The following is an 18,904-nucleotide window of genomic DNA, read 5'->3' as shown; positions in this document are numbered from 1 at the left end:
GGTTAAAGGACTTTTAATGGACATTAAAAGTAGAATTCACTATTGAAAAATAGTCATGTGATCAAAGATAACTAATTATATATTTATGAATTTGACCAAACCTTACCACAAGCTATCCCAGGAGACTGATGACCATGTAGAGAGAACAGTTTTTGTGGGGACACATTTTCTTTTCCCTTATTCATTTATTTATTTTTCAGATGTTGGCAATGTTAATAACACTGTTTTTAAGTTTCTAGCTTTTGTGTTCACAAAACACTGAACTGATTATCAAAGTAATAGTTTGCTTTGTAAAGGGTTTTTCATTCAAGGTATCATTGGTGCCACCGGCCCAGAATTTTCCCATAATGCTTCATCCCCAAGGAGATTTTGAGTCCTTGAGTCCAGACTTCAAATAACTTTTTTTCATCCTCTTATATATCAATCATCCTCTATCCAACTCATATAATTTGTTTCAAGTAACCTATGGACAACATCTATTCCTAAAACTTCAACTAGACAAACTCTGCCAGCCATTTTTTATTATTATTATTATTTTTTTTGGGACATTTCTGCTTTAACAGTGACAGTAGAGACACAGGAAAGGCAGGAGAGAGAGCTAACATGCAGTTAAGAGCCTTGGCTGGATTCAAACCCAGGCCACTGCAGTAAAGAGTTGGACTTGATGTGTGGTATGTGCTCAGCCGGGTGAGCTCGTGGGCGTGGGGTGCCCCAGCCTGCCTATTGGTGAGATAGCTAGCACAAACAACACTTAAAGTGAGTAATGCAGCTCAGGCTTTATTGTTTTAAAACATTCTTCTTTTTAAATAGTCATTTTCTTACACAGCATAAAGAGAATTTTCCTCACGTGAGTGAAGCTGATGACAGAAATACTCAGAGGAATCCTTTACTTTGGACATCTTAGGACAGTGTTTCTTGGATTGTAGCCCAACTTGTGATAATTGTTCTTCTCTCACAAAAAATTAATAAAATGATAATAAGTAGTTTAGCTAAGTGTGCCATTCCTCTCACAATAAGTTGACAATTATTGAACTGTATGTAGAAAATGGCATATGGCGCACAAGTTCAACAATATCCTTTTTGATCTAGAGACCAGTACCACTGAAACCCCGAACCCAGACATTCTCCACAATAGCACCAAGCCTTCTATCTTTTCCAGCCATGCAATGTCCAGTGCATACCCCATATTCTCTCCAAAAATCCCTTTTCTAGTTAACCAATATAATGATAAATCAATTGCAGTTACAGTAATGTTCATCAGGAGGGCACGGCCACTGTGTGTGAAGGGCGGTTTGTTTGTTGGGGCCTGGAGGTCGACAGGGTTCACATGTCCAGGAGCAGCACTCTGGGGTCTTCCACTACTGACTTGATCTTGCGCAGGAAAGTGACAGCCTCTCTCCCGTCGATCAGGCGATGATCGTACGTCAGGGCAACGTACATCATGGGACGGATCTCCACCTGGACAACAGGAGGTGGTTGAGACTGGTTTCTAATCCACTGTCTCCACATTTGAGCATTCTCTTTCTAAATATCATGTCTTAATTTCACGTTTAAAATAATACAAACATAATACAAACCTTGCCCCCTACAGCAACAGGCCTATCAAAGATGCCATGCATGCCCAAAATAGCAGACTGTGGGGGGTTGATTATAGGTGTGCCAAACATGGACCCAAACACTCCACCATTGCTGATGGTAAAGGTTCCTCCGTCCATGTCCTCAACAGCCAGCTCGTTCTTACGGGCCTGCAAACAATCATTCACAATTACTATCAAAACATCAACGAGAGAGCTACTTATCTGAATTCAACAAAATGGTTAAAACAGTATAAAATATTACCTTTTCTCCCAACATATTGATTGCTTTCTCAATGTCAGCGAAGTTCATTGCCTCTACTCCTCGAATTACAGGAACCACCAGACCCTAAGAGAGAAGTCTTGTGATACAATGTAGGTACTGATCCATAACAGACATTAGCGCTCAGTTATAATCTGGATTTCTTACCTTTGGTGTGGCCACAGCTACACTGATGTCAACATAGTCCCTGTACACAATTTCTTTCGTTGTGTCATCAATAACTGGGAACAGAAGGAGCAGGGGAAACATTTTACATACATAAAAAAAATATGTCCTGTTTAAAATTTTTGCATAAATTTCACCACCAGGACTGATTTCCTTGAAGCATGTGCCATTTTCTATTTCATGTAAGAACGAAGCTGTGGAAAGTGAAACCCACAAACTTATTTTAGATGTTTAAAACCAAGCAATAAAGATCAAGCTGCTTCATTGTGGTTTGTCTAAGTAGGTCAGGGTGGTATCGGGGGAGTAAATAAGTTGGTGAGGTTTTGAGGCTTGGCAGCGTAAGATACTGAAACTTAAATCTTGCTCCTCTCCACACGCACCTTCAGCACCTTGATACCAAATACAGTCATATTTTAACTTGCATCACACACTTAGGCTTCTCAGTCATTAGAGTTGTTGTACCAGCATTGACAGCAGGTTGGTCAACCAGTGCGTAGGCTGCAGCCTTCACAAATGCAGACATGAAGCCCAACTTGATGTTGTGCTTTTTCAGGAAGGCATCTTTGTAAGACTTCCTCATCTCTGAGATGTTGCTGTGGACAGAATAAAACATAGGAAAAGTAATAAAAGTTAAATGTGAGTAAATATGAACAAGCAAAGTCATGGGGCATTTTCTTAGCATTTTGTAACAGTCAAGCAAATGTACCGTAGCTGAAATCTGGATTAAATTTACTAGCGAATCTGACAGAAACAACAAAGTACATACAAAGAGGGCGTAAACTGAAATATAAATTTCATGTTCAAGTTATTTGTCACACGTCAGCATCTAAAACACAAAAATGTCTCAGGTCACTACTTGTAACCATTACACTCCAGCCATAGATTAATAAGTTATATTCTCAGTTTGTGAAATGCATTTTCAGCATAGTGGGGAAGTTTTTAATGGTTATGGGCTTGTTGCTGTGTGGATGACAAACACATGAACAATTTAAGAACTTTGTTTATTGAAAACTGTCATTTATTTGCTAAAATGTGACAATTGTGATTCTTGTTATCAATAGTTTAACAGATGGGTTAATAGAAGTTGCAGGGTATACCAAAAATGTTTTTTTTTTTTTTTTTTTTTTGAAAAATGTAAGTCACCATTTCGATACAACTCTCAAGAAAAATACATGAATTTTAAAAGCTATAAAATAAAGCTGTTACAGGTCATAGCGAATTAATGCTATTGACACTGGCCTGCTAATCGTTTCACCATTGCTCATTTTTCTCTTCTATCTCTCTTTTTAATTGTTTGTTTTCCTGTCTCTAACCCTGTTGAAGCTCTAGGGTTTCTCCGCTAACGTGATTAGCCCCTCCCAAGACACACACTCTCCGAGAAAGGAGAGAAGAAGCGATAAAAATCTTCACTTTCTAGAGCCTGTAAATCTTATTGGGCTGTCATAAAAGCCCATATCGGTTGAGGCAGCTCTTCCACTCAGAGCGCAGGTCTCTATGGGCCCCTGCAGATGCTCCAGCCTCCTGCTCTGACTAGCTCCTTCGGCTCCAGATGAGCCCTAGCCTGGGAAGTCTTCCTCCAGACCGTCAATGTCAATTCAATTAGGATACATAGAAAACCCTGAATAGCCGAAAGCTGACACCACACATTTGTGGGGAAAAGAAATCCTCAAAGTGTCCTCTTCAGCACAGGGGGCAAGCAGAGACAATAACATTTCCTTGTAAATTAATAAAACCTGTTTTAACAATTCTTATCTTCGTTTTAGATGGCATTACAACCAAATATTTACATTCCAGTGTTTAACAGGCTATCAGGTTTCAAAAAGCTTTTCCTATTGGACAGATTCCAATCTATAACCATTTGTGCAAGTGTTGTCTCAACTCTTAACACTTCAGAAATACCTCATGTTCTAACGTTTCCACCTAACCTATATTCATTTACATTGGTCAGATTTGTCTGTAATCTCTGTTAATGTATTTTTTTTTTTTACTTCAGTGTGGTTTAGTGTAGCAGTTCCTATTTTACATCTCTAATAGAATGGAGGCCTTGATAATATAGGCCATCTAATTTTGAATTTCCTACCTCATGTCGACCTCATTAAAAGTGGTCAACATTGCGCAGGTGTTCTGGGCTTCCTTCAGTCTCTGGGCGATTCTAAGTCTCATGCGGTTCATCTTTACCTACAAGGGAAAAAAAAACAGGGTGATAACAAACATCAATACAATAAATCGTGAAATCTGGTTGCTATTATTTCTGCTAAGCAAGTAAATAATACTAGCCATGATCAGATCCACCTTAACATAGTTTAGGTATTCAGGTGATTTTTGTATCTCACCCTGCTCTCTGTCCTGGCCGCTTTAGCCCCTCCCTCTGCCTGAGCCACTGGGGCAGCCGGAGCAGCAGTGGGCTTGATGGCTGAAACTACGACAAAGATGCGAAGATGTTAGTATCTGTTAATGTCAGTTTAGCAGAATCATGAAACCACTGTCTACAGAAAGAGGGGAAAATGATTTATCATGTTTGCTAGATGAAGAGAGCACCGAGGTCAAGTGAAATACTTCTCACATGACACAGACCGTCTGTCTGATGACAACTAACCTGGTTTGGTGTCCATAGCATGTGCTGGCACAGGTGGCACAGGGGGCATGGTAGTGGGAATGGGGCCCACAGCCGCGGGAGCAGGAGGAGGAGGAGGGGGAGGCGGGGCAGCAGAAGGTGGTGGAGGGGCCGCAGCAGCAGGGGCCTCGGCTTTTGGAGCCTCTGCAGCTTTGGGGGCTCCGGCTGAGGGCACAGAAGTGAACAGATGAGAAAATACCAACCAAAATATTAACGCATACTTCCAGTTATTTTCAACCCGAGTCTTAGTCTCTGAGTTTTTGTCATTGTGACAAATGATTGTGCTCAAAATGTAATTTTGTAATTTACATTTTGTAATTTACTTCACTATGACAGACCTACATCTAACATCCAGGAGTGGTGCTGCCCAATACACACCACAGGGCAAACGCTTTCCAGCAGTTGAAAAATCAATTAAAAACAATCACAACCACTCACACCGCAGTTACACTGATCTTTAAATAGCTTTAAATATAACTAATTATAGCATTTCACCTTCGACGGCCCATTTGATACTGTTTTTTTTTTTTTTTTTTTTTTTGCATTGCTCACATATTTACTTGTTTACTTCTTTGGCTGTTGATTTTCTGCTGCATTTGTGATTTTGGAAGAAGCAGAGGAGCAGGTATTTGATGCTTCAGCTCAGAAGCATTCTTGACATTTTTTATTCAACCGAAGTCCAAATCCACAATCTTTTCCATTCATTAATTTAAAATCAACCATAAATGACCATAAACAGCAGATACGTTGTGCTGCTTATTAAAGACAAGCAGGTTGCATTAGTGTGAATATAGCTGACAATTTGGATATTAAAGAACATTCAATATGACTTGAACGCACCATCAGGGTACCTGTGCAGATGAGCTCAAGCTAGTTTGCAAAAATAAACACAATAAATAAATTAATGAATTAGATTCTCATACTGCAATGTATATGTGATTCAGGAAACTGGGTGTAAGCAAACGTCAGTTACGTTAAACAACCTGTTATAAAACCTTTTTCGGTTCAGCCAGGGCTGGGCAACAAATTGATTAATTCAAATGTTTTTGAACCGATGCAAAAAAACGTCTGAATCCTAAAATTGAATTTTTTTTTGGCGATGTCGCCCAACCCTAGGCTGCAGCTGTTGAACAGTGTTTGCCTAGTGGCCAAATTTGAAAGCAGCGACTCAAAGCAATCTGAATCTACATCAAGCACCGCAATGAGGAAAGTGATGAAATTCTAAGAAAAAAAAAAAAAATCAATTATGACTGCCAAACTAGAAAAATGAGGCCCTAATTTAAAATAACAAGAATTATCCTGAAATGACATTTATTCTCCAGTACAAATCCGGTTCTACAGACCTCCTTTCCGAAGCTTGAAGAGAGGAGTTCCTCCCTCTACTCTGCCTCCATCAGGGACCAGAAGCTCCTCAATCACCCCAGCGGCAGGAGAGGGAACCTGCACTGATGTCTAATGACCAGGAATAATCATAGCTTGAGTGGCAATGCAGGAAAGTGCTAGGACACTTTAACATCTTAATATGTGTCAGGGTTTTTATAGCTGTAGTTAAAAATACAATTTATATATATATATACAGTCAGTTGAAAATGGAAAGATTTACAAATGCCTTTCCCTTTATAATCATCTTACAGATAATCAGTACAAATAAATTTGAATTCTGGAGATAAGGTGTAACACTGATTAAAAGCCAGGAAGCCTTTCACTTTCCCATGTAATACCCAGCAACTATCTGCTTAAACATGCACAGTAAATATGAATTAAATTACCTTATCAGTCTCAATTTCACACACAACCTCATCCTCTGCGACAGTGTCTCCAACAGCTGTAAGAAGAGAACATTGTTTAATCACAGGAGAAAAAAAAAGAAAAGAAAACTTTGACGTCTTTGTGTAAAATCTTAATTGGACATTTTGTGATTTGGCTGGTGGCTGCAAATAAAACAAATATCTGTTTGAAAACAGCATAAAGAGAGGTACCTTTCTCCCACCTCACATCCCCCTCTGTGACAGATTCTGCAAACGCAGGGGTCTTGACTGTGACAAGTTCATCCCCTACAGGACGGAGACAAGAGACCACAGAAAACCTTATCATCCACAGTGGTGATGCTGCAAACCCAGGCTATTAATTCAGACACAAAGTCAAGCAGGGTGAGACATACTGTAGGGCGCAGATGTCCTGAAGTACTGGATGTGGAAGACGCTGGACCGGGGATCACATTTACTGAAAATGTACAAATCAGAGACATTCAGAAGAACTCTTAAATATGGCCAATTACTTGTCCAAACACACTGAAAAGACTAACGAGAAACTAAGAATAACGAGTGTGATTAATGTAACGCTGTCTTGCATGTGGCAAGGCACTGTCAGCCTAATATCCTGGACACCATTTTAGTGTGTTACATGCCGTATATAACAAACCACTACAAAGGCTGATAAATGTAAGACAGGTACGTGGCAGTGTAAACGTGACAGCGTAATGAGCCTGGCTGGTTGACTGACTGAAAGCGTTGCATGTTAAACAAACTCAACTCATTCACTGGATCGGTGATGTGAAACGACTTTATCTCTGCAAACAGTATTGTGTTTGTTTGGTGTAGTACTTACACACTGTTGAGAGTGATGGCATGGCTTGCTGACAGAGCTGAGGGAAACAGCACAGGGGAGAGGTTTGAGTAACCTCTTATAGCTGAATCATTCAAAGCAATAATAAAGAAATGTTTATGTTTAAGACCTCATCGCTGACCAGCAACAACACGCACCTGATGTGGCCCGACGAGCTAACAAATTATTCCCCTGTCAAAAGAAACAAGAATTTCAAAAACCTTTTCACAAAATCCGTAATATTCACTCTTGATATGACACTGGTGTTCACATAAACCTCATCTGGCATTTGCAATAATAGCACGCCTGAAAATAACTGTCAGAAAAGTTTAATAGCAGGAAAACAGATGGCAAATATGGGCAATGGAGTTAAGGGCACAAGTGTGAGGGAATTCACTGCCCTGGGTCAAAGGTCATGGTTGAAATCGAGTAAGTGACCTTTGACCTCATCTAAAATGAGTACTGACAGACAGGTAGCTTGCGTTATTTTGAAGGAGACCCTTGGCAGCACAAGGATTAAGGACTTTATGTTGGTATGTAGGGATTATCTATGTAAACGTTAACAAATGTGTGCAGCTTTCTCATGCAAATTTGAGAAAATATCGTTACTATCAACTTCTCTTTACTGGCTGAATAACCACCTTGCAAATTTACAAATATAAACAAAATGCAATGTTCCACATGATATCCATATGGAAACCCACATGCTACTGTAGGTTCATCTAACCCGTGTGAACTGCCCTCTCTTTCATTTCAAAATGACCTCAACAAGACAGCTAACAGGCGCATCACGCGCTGCACTTCGGAAGCTAGCTAGCTAACCTGTGCTCATACATTCACCGCTAGCCTGCTCTGGTTAGCTACAAACCGTGAGACAAGTTCATGTTAACGGTGTATTATTAACATGACCCGGCGCATTCTGCTGCGCAAACACATTTGATATCCGTGTCAAACCATGAGACCAAAATCCACGGAGGACACTGTTTCCCACTTTAATAGAGAGTGCAGCAGAGATCTGGGGAGGGAAGTGTCATACTGTCCTTGGCTCCTCTACAATGTTACGGCCTGTCCGTGGCCTGCAGCGGCTAACGCTAGCTGGCTAATGCTAACAGTTAGCACGGGCAGACGCTGTGGCAGCAACGGCAACGCGCCCCTTTCAGTCAGACACGAGCTTCCCCGCGCGCTCGGTGCCTACCTGGCGGATGGCAGAGAGGGAACGGCCGAAATTCCTGGTGAGACACCGGGAATGAGATAACATGGTGGCTGTGTGACAGCGACCAGTCAGCGGGAGGAGAGCTCCGGTCACACGGAGTGGCTAATCAAGAGCAAGAGCCGAGGAAGTTGTGAGGGAGGAACCAAGTGCCCCGGCCGGAGGGGGGGAGGCTGCTGTCACCGACTTGGACTGTACCATGTAGCTCCGTCTCCTCTCTCTGGACTGTCATCTGCACTGGCAGAGACTCACCACAAAGACGGTTTCACCAAAGGTCTGCTGGTAACAACATCAGCACAACTGGCCTTGCGGTAGAGAAGAATAGAATAGAATAGAATAGAATAGAATAGAATAGAGTAGAATAGAGTAAAATCAGGCTACTACTTTCAGTGATTGCCATAATAGAAATAGTGTTAAGTTTATTAACATAACATAACATAACATAACATAACATAACATAACAAATAAAAACTGTTTTTTTTTTTTTTTGTTTTTGTTTTTTTCTCAAATTGATCCTCATTTTGTAATCGAGCCACAGCAAAAATATTGAATGTGAACAGCGTAATAATAAACAGAAAATATTAGAGCTTTAAACATACAACGCGGTCATGTTCAGCAACTTTCATAATATTGGCCACCCACAGAATTAGGGGTGAATTTTTCCACGTTACCCTAAAAAAAAAAACCCTACTTTTTGGCCATTGCTTCACAAGCTCTCATCAACTTTGAAGCCCACTTTGCACTAATTATTTGTGCGACTGCTGTCCCGGGATGACTGCGGTGTGGCAGAGTCACTGAAGTTGGCTCCCACTGACATTTTGTGGGTCTGTTAGAGACACAGATTTGCCCGTAAGAGCTTTTAGATGGCCACGCCCCAGCTCCGTTTGATGCATCGACTTCCCTGCACTCACCGTGCAACTCAGTGTGTGTGTGTGCAGGCCAGCAGCTCGGCAGCTCCCGGCGCAACAGGTAAGAGCTCAGCACTGTCTTCTACTGCTCTCAAACACTGCCCGGCCAGGAGTGTGTCACAGTGGACTCATCTCACAGCTGCTCACTTTACTGATATTTCACAAGTGACAGAGTTGGTAGGTTTGTCTTTTATGCTGTCTAATGCTTTTTGGATGCCTGATAAAAACAATAACATCACATGCTTTTTTGTGTGTGTGTTTGTAGGCCTTGCTGTATGATGTTCATTTTCAAATATTTAGATCGTTTCATGTTTTTATTTTTTATTATTATTATTATTTTTATTTATTTATTTATTTTAACCAGTATTTTTTTTTCCTTTTCTCCTTTGCTGCTGTGGATTACTTGTGACTTTAGTTCATTTGCTGGGTAAAACTATCAGATTAGCTGCATGGTAAATTAGTATAGGGTATTGATTCACTTTGTGTATTTCCATAAATAAATTTGAGCGTCATTTTAGATTTATTTCTTTATTCTCTATATTTGTGTCCGTCTTGGGAGTGGACATGAACTAATTTATTTTGCTACACAATTAGCCCTAGGCCTATAGGTTGCTGTCTTGCAGGATTTTTTTTTTTTTAACTCATTGAAGTAATAGGACAAATAGATTGAAACTGTGTAATCTTCCTGTACACAGACAAATTATAGGAAATTTGACAGACAATTTCCTTTGTGGAAAAAACAAGCCAATGTAATTTTACATATTCAAAATAATTATTGCAAAATTGCAAGTTTCTATTCCATCTTTTAAAAGGGAAACAACTAGAACTCTATACACAATGTGAATTATTGAAATAAAATCCACTGCCTAATTGTAGAATATAAAGTTTTGCTTGCTGTAAAGCAGGCAAAAAATAATTTCAGAATCTGTTCTTCTCACAATGCAAGTTCGGCTACTATAATTGTGTACTAAAACTGAACGTGCCGATTATTCATTAAGGTGAAACCATAAAGATGAAGAGGTTTTCATAATATTTTCCCCTGTTAATAATGTATATATAGTGCTGTTTCTTGTGCATGGGCTATGCCTTTCATAAGCTGAAATTTACCTTTCATGGGTGTACCACAATTGTTCTTTTTATCTTTCGTGTTAACCATCATTACACACCCAAGATGAAAGGACAGGCTACATAAGAATGCATTCCTACGTTCCTCAAGATCATGAAAATTTCTTATATGAATCTCTGAATCTTGGAAATGATGGGGAGTCTTTTGATTTTCCATATTATGAATATGTAATAATACATTTGTTTGCTCAAGTAATCATTATAAAACCACAAAGGAAATTTCAAGTTTTCTAGATGAAATTACAGCACCACTTGTGACCGTTATATCCACTGGATTTTCTTTATCTTGTTGCAACTAAGTGCACTTTCTCTTTCTACCCAAGGCATAAAGAGACACTGCACATCACTTTCAAAATGATAATTGCAGACAGTTAATGATGAAACCAGTCATTCACAAACAGATGAATAAAGACAGAGGGCTGCACATTTTTAAATGAATTTGATTATATTTTGCCTCTCTTAGATTGTGTATGAAATTAATGTTCTGCTGATTTTTCTTACTTTTCAGATTCTTACTCCGGCATCCTGCAAAGTGTCCGTGCTAATCCTTAAACGGTGCTTTCATTGAGCATGAACCTCAGTCTCCCTGACCAGAACATGCACAACCCCAGCGAGGGCTGCATAGAGGATGACAAGCCTGATCTCATGATACCTTGTTTCCGCAGAAACATGTACGACGAGTCACTGGCCTCATACTCCAATGGATCCATTATCTCTCAGCTCCTTCGCAAGACCATTCACAACAAGAGGGCTCTAGATGAAAGCCATTTCTACCTGTCCAGCTCCACCATTGCCGACTCCGGACAGGAAGACCAAAGCAGCGTCTCCTCAAAGGACAGCACGGCTGAAGCTGCCTCCCCGAGCTGTCACCTCTCTACAGGAGCCAGCCCAGACGGTGAGCGTCCCCTGAACGACCACCTGCAGGCCAAGAGGGCCCGAGTAGAGAACATCATCAGGGTCATGGCAGGCTCACCCAACAGCAGGCCACATGGAGACAGTGAGAGGTGTGAGACAGATGCCAGAGAGAGCAGAGAGACCAGGGAGGCAAGAGAAGCTTACAGGGAGAACAAACGCAAACAGAGGTTGCCTCAGCATCAGGAGCACAGTGTTGGAGGCCCGGCAAACAGACGAGCTGGATGCAGCAGCAACGGAGATAACTGCAACACCAAGGACGAGGAGTGCCACAAGCTGAAAGAGCAGCTCCACAGCATGCAAAGGCTCCTGCGGCAGCTCCAAGAAAAGTTCCTGCAAGTTTACAATCAGGAAGATCCTGAACTCGAAGACAGCGATGAGACTGCAGACGCCGTCGAGCACGACAACTTGGGTCAAGGCACTGAGTCATGCTACTTGAGCAATGAAGAGGATTTTGAGAGGAAGCATGGCAGGGTGACTGCACAGCTTAAGGGCAGAATGAAAGTAGAGGGGTACCTGGTGCACCAAAGAGAAAGCCAGAATCTACAGGACGCCCTGAAGCAGGAGCTCTCCAGGGCTGTGAACGACTGTGTGGACAAGGTGTTCCAGAAGGTGTCGTCCACAGGGCTGGACCTGTCCCCTCAGCGCATGTGCCCATCTCCAGACATGCAGGGGGCGGAAAGGAAGAGTCAGCAAGGAGGCTCTGCTCAGGAACAACCCCACCCTGAAGAGACCACAGCCAAAGCCCGATCTCTGGAGTACTATGAAAGCACTGAGGCCCAAAGTCCGCAAGACCAGACAGAGGCTCTCTCACTGGTGGTCCGCAAGCCAGCAATGACTCCTCTGAGCTCAGTCGCCCCAACAGTGAAGAGGCCCTATCCCTTACACCAACCGCCATTTCAGTTCAATTACAGCACGCCTCTCCATGACAGCCAGATCCTGGAGCACCTTCTCAAGTATGGGCCCCACACCAACTTTGGGGGTCTCCCTTGCATGCCCCCATCCATGGACAGGACCTCCCCTGATTCAGTGGACTTGCCCTGGGACACCATCACCATGAGGTCCAAGGTGACATCCAGCCACCTGGGTCACCACCCTCGTCCTGCCGCCCTGGGGCCCGTGACAGTGGACAACCTGTGTCTGCCTCATGTCAAGATGGAGTGCGGTGAACTGCAGAACATGGCTGAGCGAAACCCCTACATGTCTCTCAACATATCCTTTCACTTAAAACACAAAGAAATTAGCAACATTGGGAGTCTATTTTCAGATTATATCTTCTTGATGCAGGATTTGGCCACACATAGCTTTTGCTAAATTGAAATACATAACTATCTTATTTAGTTGTGAAGTTAAAAAAATATAAGGGATTACAATTTGTTTTTGACAGATGCAGGTTGAAATGGGAGTGGTGCAAAATGGTATAACTTAAGTAAATGTAAATTAGTTATTAATGAATGACAACATTCATGCAGTTTTGTTGCAAGTTATTTATCTTAATCCATCAAAATTTAAAATAGCATAAACTGACAAAACTAGGAGTTAAAAAAAAATAGGGGCATAGTTAAATTTGATATTTATATGTTATACCATTTTGATTGTTGCAGGGCATATTTTTCGCGTATATATATATATACACACACACACACACAGCGGATGTGTGTGTGTGTGTGTGTGTGTCTGTGTGTCTGTGTGTGTTTGTGCATAAAATGTTTACCTTGACATTCTATAAGAACTCCCCATATTTCATCTCTTCCATTTGAACAATGACTGGTTGAGGTTCATTGCACCATGAGCAGTTCCAGTTACAAACTTCAAGGAGAATTTTTTCTTTGATCTCGCTAACCCCACAGAAAATTATAGCATCTTCTTTAATCTGAACAGAGTAATGACTTTAAGTCTAGAAAAAGACAAATAAAAGGAATACAAGGCTTTGATAAGAATTGCCAGGAACAAAAGCCAATTTTTCAAAGGCAGAGAAAGCATTGGTTTCTGTTTCAGGAAGCACCGGTTTTTCAGACTTGAAAAGGTGCAGGATCTATTTCTCCATCATCAGAGTGATAGGGGTGCATCTAAAAGGTCACATCTGAGTGCCGGTGGAAACCACAAGTGCCTCCCAACCATAACACTTGAGCTCTTGTCTTGAGCATTTGTTGTTGGATACCTCTGTCAGAATGCATGATATAGAATTAGAGTACAATCAAAAGGTACTTCACCCTATAGGAACTAAAAGAAAATCACTCCACAACAAGTTGTGTTGTCCAAGATATATATATATATATGTATATATATATATATATATATATATATATATATATATTTGTCCACTGCTTGGATGTTAAATCATATTTGTAAATTTTGTGGTTGCTGATGCCCACAATCATCTTTTCATCACCCCCCTTGACTTTAATTAAGACTAGTCATTTATTTGCCACTAATCTTGTCACAGAGAAAAATTACCTGAATTGTCACAGAAGTGGTCAGTGTTGTTGATTCTTTGTCACAAGGCTTTAGAGGGGGAATATTATCCGCTGCCTCTCAGGATTCGCTTTATCTTTACAGTGCAAAGAGCTCTGCTTCTCTTTGAACAATACCACATAAATCTTTCATCCCAACTTCCTTATTTCAAAGGTAGGGTTCCCTAATAAATGTATGGTATGGTGTGACCTGATAAGGAAATATTATGACCTAAGGCGTGGTTCTGGACTACAGAGGAAATACTCCTGAGCATCTTCACTGCCATAGGGGAAAAACTTGAGAAGGAATTGAATGCATTAATATTTGCAATAAAGATAAGTCATTAAAATATACATTAGACCACAACATCAACACATAGTTGTCTGAAAATAATCAAAATAATTTTCACTCACAAATAAACACAGTATTTAAAATACCTTATGTCATTGGTAAGTTAATTTTTGATGATTTCCCCAAATAAACACCTTGCCTGAAGAAAAATATATGGCAACATATGCCGTCTTGAAATCAACTTAATTATATCTGAAAATCAACTCCTTTCTCTCAAAACATTGCAAAACAAACCACCTTAACTGCCAGGCATGAAGTGCTTCACTCTCTAATTAAAAATCCCTAATCTAATTCGTAATGCTGTTTTGCCAATAAGCACATGTTAGGGTCATTATTGACTCCCTGGTTAATGCCGAGCTGCTTTAGTGGAATTCAATTTAGCTGAACATTTAAGCAACACAATACTCCAGTCTACTATCACTTTGCACATGACTGTATGTTACGTTTAATGTCAGTTTTAGCTGCCTTAACAGCAATGTGCACATTCAGGAGGGTCTCACCCCCAACCATCTGAAGAAGGCAAAGCTCATGTTCTTCTACACCCGCTACCCAAGCTCCAACGTACTGAAAACCTTCTTCCCTGATGTGAAGGTAAGTTGTTACATATAAATTTATTGCTCCGTTTATTTAGCATGTAAAAAAAAAAAAAAAAACTGCAGAAATGTTTGGTCTGTGTTTATCTCTCCAATATCTACTTGTTTTTGCATGGTTGGGACAGAATCAGCAGTGTGTCGGAGGAGAGAAACAAAGGAGCAGAGGGTTTACAATAACAAAGCCACTAAGCTGCTAGTATGTCCTGGGGGCAGAGGGAGATACAGGGGCATTCTCTCTTTAAAAAAAGCCACTCCAGTCAGCAAATGGAGTGACAAAGGACTCTGTAGGCAAGGCATTGCTATTGAGTGTCAACATAGAGTTGGTATTAGACTTGTACTGCAGCAACCAGGCTGTGAGCTGTAAGCGCTGGCCCTAACCACAACATCCTGTGTATTTTGGCCCCGATCTCCTGCCCTGCCTCCTCTTCTGTCTCCTCTTCTTTGCCTCCTCTCCTGTCTCCTTATCTGTCACCTTTTGTGTTATCTCTCCTGATTCCTTTTATTTATCCCTGTCTCCTCTCCTAACTCCTTTCCTGTTGCTGCATCCTAACCACTTGTAGCTCATCTCTGCACATATCTCTGGGCTAATTTTTATGCCTCCCCTCCTGCCTCCTTTCCATTGTCCTTTGATTTTTTTTTTCTCCCAATGCCTATCCTTTCTTGACTACTTGGCATCATCCACCCCTGTCTTTTCTCTTATCTCTTCTTCTTCCACTGTGGCCCCAGATCGGCGGGCCAGTGTGGGCCCCTGCCGCTCACTCTGCTCTGACCCCTGGGGTCAGGGGGGAGGATGCAGTTGCTGCAGCCTGCGAACGTCTCCTCCTTGCCTACAATCCTGTGGTGGGAAGTGGCACTGAACAAAAGAGGGCCTAATCCTGGTGTCTGATTCCATCCTATCAGCCCGAGTCAGTGAGAGGGAAGCTTCCTTCTGTCCTTATGCTGCCGCTTTCTCACCCACAACACCAGAGAGAAGAAACGTCTTTGATGCCTGCCCAGCCCTTAGGCATTTTTTTCTGTCTTTCTGGATGAAGAGATAGAATAACAAGACTAATGTCAAGACTGAGTTTAGAAATACAGAGCTCTGACAGATGTTTTTTCACCCTGAACATCGGTGGGAAAAGATCAGAGCAATTAATGTCGAGTAGAGTGACAGACCATCAGGTGGCATTTTGCCCTACAGGTACTGAATGGAGGTTTGAGTCACTTGCAGGAGGGATTTCTCATACTAAAAGCATTGGAAGCCCATTTGATTTTCACTGCTCGAAAAGCACAGAGAGGAATATTTTCAAATGTCAATAAATTCTCACTGAATTCTCGAACTCCTCTTGATGATGGTAATATAATATTTCATCAATGCGTCAAGGGAAAACTCTTTTCATTTATCTCCATTTACAGGGAGGTCAGAGGTTAGGGTCCGCTAGAATGGGGCAACATCTTGCTCAAGGACACTTAACGGTGCGCTATACATGCAAAATTACTGAGGGTCAATTGAAATGAGGACCTTTTAGACTTAAACCTGCTCAGTTGAGTCTCAGTGGTCCTTGCGTTAATCAGTCCTTGACATTTTTGCGTAGTGCACCTTTAAGCAAGGTAGATGCCCATCAACACAGGGGCTTAAGCCTGGGTACTCCAGTTGAGGGACACTCTCTAGCACCAGCCCCCCTACTCCATATCAGACCACGCTACTCTGTAAACTGTACACTGATAAACAATATCGAGTCAAGTCCTTGTGTCTGTCCATCTACAGTTCAATCGCTGCATCACCTCTCAGCTGATCAAGTGGTTCAGCAACTTCAGGGAGTTCTACTACATCCAGATGGAGAAGTTTGCCCGCCAGGCCATCGTTGACGGCATCAGCGACGTCAAAGACATTTCTGTCAGCAGGGACTCGGAGCTGTTCCGGGCACTGAACATGCACTACAATAAAGCCAATGACTTCCAGGTACGTCCTGCTCACTAATCACTCCTCACTGAAATGATTTGTGATTGTGTCAACTTCACTTCCAGAAAAGTTGATTTTGTATTTTTTTTGTTGAAAGAGTCACTGCATATATAACATGTGTTAAGAGCATCAAAATGGAAGGATTTGGAGTTTCATTACTATTTTTCATCCTTGCTTTTTTGGGGAAAAATATATATTTTTCCATATATAGTTAGAGGAAAAACAACATTCCAGAGATGCAATTTGGTGAATCTTGCACTTGTTTATGTGGAAGCGTTGGAGCTGAAACATTCATCACAGAAGCCACAGCAGAGGCCAACCTGCTGAAATATGTCCTACCTCCAGCATGTGGCTGTGGTCATGTATGTCCTTGTCCTGACCTATGTGTCACGCTGCACCTGTGGCTGGCCAGCCTTTACAGCCATTATCTAAACTCCAGAGTGATGCTTTATCAAACTGTGGGAAGAGGAAGCCGCAGAATCCCACTAAAACAACTCGGGATTAGAGGACCAGTACGCCTGAGCGAGACTCAGATTGCTACTGATGCGGAATGCTGAGAAAGACGCTGTGAATTCCGAGGGAGAAGGCCGTTTGGTGGGAAAGGGACGAGACCGTTTTCTTTACCTTGGAACCAAGACATTCCTTTCCCAGGGATGCTTTGTGTCGGGAGATGAGGGGAAAGAAAAATAACTTATGCCAACAACTGTTGTGTTAACTGGCCAGTGGATGGGAAACAAGGGCAGCGGCTAGGGCCTTCTCCCAGCATCCCTTGCATCTAGACTGCATGTGTTGATTGGTGCTGAGAGGGCAGGGCAGAATTCCTGGGAAGGTAGGGCGCTCGCTGTTTCCCAACAGTTAGTGTTAGGTGCAAGAAAACAAGGCAGGCTAATCAAAGAAAGTCTTCATTGAAAGTTAATGATTGTAGTGGTGTGTTTATTGTGTGTGTGTGGAGAACAAAGAGATGTGCTCCCTTTTATCAGTTTGAGTGTTTGAAGACTTGAGCTACAGGTCTTCATCATACATTTTTGACTCAGAGTAAACTGGAGAGAACACATTAGTATGGTATGAGCCAAAGCATTAAATATACTGCTGTTTCTCGACTAGAAAAAAAAAAGGCTCTTATTGGAATGATATTGCCTTTAAGCCTTCTGATTTTCCCTCTCTCGCTTCTCTTGCAGGTTCCAGACAGATTCCTGGAGGTTGCTGAAATCACCCTACATGAATTTTACAACGCCATTTCCACGGCCAAAGATTCAGACCCGTCTTGGAAGAAGGCCATCTACAAGGTGATCTGTAAACTGGACAGTGATGTCCCAGAGGAGTTCAAGACGTCTTCCTGTTTATAGGCTGAATTAGAGAACCAAAAAGCTGGTGAAAGGTGTTTTTTTTTTTTTTTTTTTTTTTTTAGTTAGTCACTTAACAGTATTATTACATCATTTCTTGTAGTGCATTTTAGTGAGATGGAATATAGATGTTGGATAATGAAATGATTCTGTAAATCTGTAAAAACAAAAACAAAAACAAAAAAAAAATGCACACACATTTTTTTTTTTTGAAAGTTACTATCTATAGTCTGAAATTCTATATGTTCTGCTTTTACCGAGAAGCAGTTCTTGTCAAATTTGAATGCTTTCACGGTTTATTATAATGTTTAGTGTCTGCTTACATAATCTCCCTCGACACATTTAGAGAATGATTGAGTTCATAGGTGTGCCAAAATGTTTACAGAGGTGTAATCATTCTTTTCATATTAGGATTAGTTTTAATCCATAGACAAAGAGTAGCTCGTTTTATATTGTTCTGCTGGAGGAGAACTGTGGCAACTATTGTCAGTATTAGTTTGCTATGCTTTTATTTCCATTTCCTTTCCTAGCTGTGTGTTGTGTAAATGTATATGTGCTGCTAATTATTGTTGTATATTGCATAATGTTTTGAAATGATGTTATAACTTTAAACCGACTCTTTGTGTGAAAATAATGCAAGTGACTATCATGGGTTTTATCATCATGTATAAAAGCCATCTGTCATGTAAAGTACAATCATTTTCAGATATTTCACATATGTCATAGACACTGTATTGGAGTGATTGACAAAATTAAAGATGCACTAAATTATCATATGAAACTTGTGTGTTTTGGTTTCCTTCAAGAATAGTAACTATATTAAGAA

At 41.1% G+C, this 18,904-nt stretch overlaps 2 protein-coding genes across 2 annotated transcripts; one reads left to right on the top strand and one right to left on the bottom strand.

The window, feature by feature from the left end:
* Window positions 1-754: 754 nt before the first annotated feature.
* On the bottom strand, window positions 755-8,591 carry dlst (dihydrolipoamide S-succinyltransferase). The gene is made up of 15 exons (XM_030044750.1): window positions 8,436-8,591; window positions 7,399-7,432; window positions 7,244-7,280; window positions 6,798-6,859; window positions 6,616-6,690; window positions 6,406-6,461; window positions 5,980-6,088; window positions 4,619-4,801; window positions 4,356-4,441; window positions 4,103-4,200; window positions 2,485-2,615; window positions 2,005-2,078; window positions 1,840-1,923; window positions 1,578-1,745; window positions 755-1,458 (listed from the first exon to the last, which is right to left on the bottom strand). The coding sequence occupies exons 1-15, from the start codon at window positions 8,496-8,498 to the stop codon at window positions 1,324-1,326; spliced, it is 1,395 nt and encodes a 464-aa protein (XP_029900610.1). The 5' UTR covers window positions 8,499-8,591; the 3' UTR covers window positions 755-1,323.
* Window positions 8,592-11,053: 2,462 nt separating this feature from the next.
* prox2 (prospero homeobox 2) lies at window positions 11,054-18,753 on the top strand. The gene is made up of 4 exons (XM_030044713.1): window positions 11,054-12,607; window positions 14,684-14,791; window positions 16,541-16,735; window positions 17,914-18,753. Exons 1-4 carry the CDS (start codon window positions 11,054-11,056, stop codon window positions 18,079-18,081), a joined length of 2,025 nt encoding a protein of 674 aa, XP_029900573.1. The 3' UTR covers window positions 18,082-18,753.
* The last annotated feature ends 151 nt before the right edge of the window (window positions 18,754-18,904 follow it).

This window comes from Myripristis murdjan, chromosome 22 (genome assembly GCF_902150065.1).
Source record: "Myripristis murdjan chromosome 22, fMyrMur1.1, whole genome shotgun sequence".
NCBI lineage: Eukaryota > Metazoa > Chordata > Actinopteri > Holocentriformes > Holocentridae > Myripristis > Myripristis murdjan.
This window is presented reverse-complemented; position numbering and strand designations above follow the sequence as displayed.

Bases quoted from the DNA above. Each gene is read 5' to 3' on its own strand.
- dlst (XM_030044750.1), bottom strand. From the start codon at position 8,498: ATGTTATCTCATTCCCGGTGTCTCACCAGGAATTTCGGCCGTTCCCTC. The intron at 6,462-6,615 runs GTACCTCTCTTT...CTCTTCTTACAG, and splicing joins GGATGTGAGGTGGGAGAAAG to CTGTTGGAGACACTGTCGCA. The intron at 2,616-4,102 runs GTAGGAAATTCA...TTCTGTCCACAG, and splicing joins TTTAATGAGGTCGACATGAG to CAACATCTCAGAGATGAGGA.
- prox2 (XM_030044713.1), top strand. From the start codon at position 11,054: ATGAACCTCAGTCTCCCTGACCAGAACATGCACAACCCCAGCGAGGGC. The intron at 12,608-14,683 runs ATATCCTTTCAC...AGCAATGTGCAC, and splicing joins ACCCCTACATGTCTCTCAAC to ATTCAGGAGGGTCTCACCCC. The intron at 16,736-17,913 runs GTACGTCCTGCT...CTTCTCTTGCAG, and splicing joins ATAAAGCCAATGACTTCCAG to GTTCCAGACAGATTCCTGGA.